At 46.5% G+C, this 2,500-nt stretch overlaps 1 protein-coding gene across 1 annotated transcript in view; it reads right to left on the reverse strand.

Moving 5' to 3' along the window:
• zdhhc20a (zinc finger DHHC-type palmitoyltransferase 20a) overlaps nucleotides 1–1,223 on the reverse strand; it is a 31,060-nt gene extending 29,837 nt beyond the window's left edge. Inside the window, exon 1 of the mRNA XM_062535528.1 lies at nucleotides 1,106–1,223. Within this exon, the coding sequence (XP_062391512.1) occupies nucleotides 1,106–1,223 (118 nt within the window). The remainder of the gene's footprint in view (nucleotides 1–1,105) is intronic.
• Nucleotides 1,224–2,500: the final 1,277 nt, after the last annotated feature.

The raw sequence follows: 2,500 nt of genomic DNA on the forward strand, positions 1-2,500 counted from the left end.
GAGGGTCAGGAAGCAGCACGGATCCTCTACAGCCTTGGCCCACTTCCTATCTGCAATAGATCTGTTTGTCAGATGATACGACAACAACTCGTGTACATGTGGAGATACTGTAGACAATGATGATAGAGAGCTTGTGAGTAGGCTAAATGTCTCTGGCCTTACTGAGCAGAGGATGTGGATGTATTGCGACCTGAAACATGGCACAGGCATTTCCTGAACGCTAAGTTCAATCTGAATTGACATTCAGTGACCAGGAAACAAGAGCGCAGTAAACGGGATGAACTGTGTCTCAAGGACGTGACAGCGTTGGGAAACTACTGTAGCTGACGCCTGTTGTTCCTGTTGCACGTAAACAGCTATCGATCACATGCGCAACAGTGCGAACAGACGCCCACTCTTCCTGACATCGGCAGTAGGCTATTCGGCTGTGGGAGAAGCCGCCACTGCCGTCAGTAGCCTATGTCTAAAGTTACTCCAACATACGATAACTTGTTGGACTGGTTTGGTGTGACCCGTTAGATCCGATTTATAGTCGCATAGGCTACTGTAACTGAAGTGCTGATAACCTGTATAGCGAGTAGTTAATTGGATTTAAAGTAGTAAAATGGTGTAGGCTAATTTAACCGAGAAAAACATGGGTGGTTATTATGTTGGCTAATATGCCACAACAAGTGAATGAATCAGTGTTGAGTGACTCCCAGTCCGTGTTTTGACAACGCCATAACAAACTTCACCGGCTGCTATGACCGGGAGGTCGACATTCACTTCTCTACACATTCCATCCCTGAAGTTACTTCTCCAGCCACCGCCAGAGAGATCAAATGTAGCAGCGCAAGTTCCACACAGCGCTTTCCATAGCAATATAGCATACTCACGAATACAAAGACTATGCCTACATAATGTATGATTACATGTCATCATTACATTCTGAAAACTAGTAATTGAGACGGTCAGTCTGTGGCAGAGGCTTTTCGGCAAATAATCGTACCAGTCAGTTACAGTCACCTCATTCACTTCCCACTGTCCATTCAAACTAACGGATAACTTTTTAGCAACACACGAACCCCCCAAATCTTGTTGCCATTAATGACACACATGTACTTACATATGCAGAGTTCCATGACATAAGCATAATACGACCAGCCGACGACCAGGTTTATGAAAATAACAGGTATCCAGGATAAGCCCCGCTGACAGCATCTTAGTACGTGCGAGGGCGCCATCTTTAATCCGCCTGCAGAAAAGAAGGTCTGTGTGACGTCAGGTCCTCTGCCGGGCTGAGGGGACGGGCAGCACAAAGAGCGGTTTGACCATCGGATGAAATCACCGCACATCTGTAGCCTACTGTACGGCCGTTTCATCGATGCCGACACGGCCCACACAGATTCGGATGTTTCATTTGCAGCAGCCTCATGTCTTATGGTGGCTCTGTTCGTTTCTTTTCGGGAATGATAGGCGTTCTGATGAGCTGTTTTCAGTGGTGATGTTTCTGCATCAGGCCAGATCGAATTAGAAGTAGCCTAGCAGTTTTCACAGTAGGCCTTACACAGCAGTTTTATTGCTAGTTTATAGGCTATTTTCAGCACATAGGCCTATCAAACAAACAGACATGTGACCTTCCTAAAGCCTTCAGAAATATCACATCTGGTACCACCAACATCCCTTGAGGACTAAGAATAAATACAAATACAATTTTAAAAATCAATTTAGTCTATTCTAAGCCATCAACGTGCGAGAGGTGGCTTGAGATAAATTGAGTTGTGCTGTTTAGCTTGTGTCTGTCAACAGGAGCACATGGGCCTGAGTGGTGGAAAGTCACTCACTCTCACTTCAGATCAGTGAGCTCCAGAGTGTGTGTGATGCTGCCAGAGGGCTGCTGAGAGTGTCTGCCCATCAATCGGCTCCATCCTCCACCCTGCTCGAGAGAGGGAGAGAGAGAGAGAGAGGGGGGGGGGGGGAGGGAGAGAGAGGGAGGGAGAGAGAGGGGGAGGGAGAGGAAGAGAGAGGGAGAGGGAGGGAGAGAGAAGGGGAGGGAGAGGAAGAGAGAGGGAGAGCGAGGGAGAGATTAATTCTCCGAGAGACTGGCTGTGGCCCACTCTGTACTCCTCCTGTCAAGTTCAAGCGGTTACAAAGAACAGTGCTAAACATAACACATGCTAACCTAACCCTACTGCGTTTAGTGCTAAATACTCTATTAGAGTGCTAACCATACTGCTTTTAGAGTGACTGTAAAGCACAGTGCTAACCATACTGCTGCTAAAGTATGTCTGATACTGATAAACTGTTTTTGAGTGGGACACTGTAAATGCACAAAAACAGCATTTACTTGAACTGTAATGGCTCCTGTTTTATGGTAATGCGATGGGAGACTTAAGGGCAAACTCCGGTTACCAACAACCTCCAGTCCTTTTGTGTGTGATAATGAGGGTAACATTTTCATTTGGGAGTCTTGAGAGTAAGACATTTACTACTGAATAGCAGGCTGAAGCCTTTAGAGGCC

The sequence above is a fragment of the Sardina pilchardus genome, chromosome 5, assembly GCF_963854185.1.
Source record: "Sardina pilchardus chromosome 5, fSarPil1.1, whole genome shotgun sequence".
Taxonomy (NCBI): Eukaryota; Metazoa; Chordata; class Actinopteri; order Clupeiformes; family Clupeidae; genus Sardina; species Sardina pilchardus.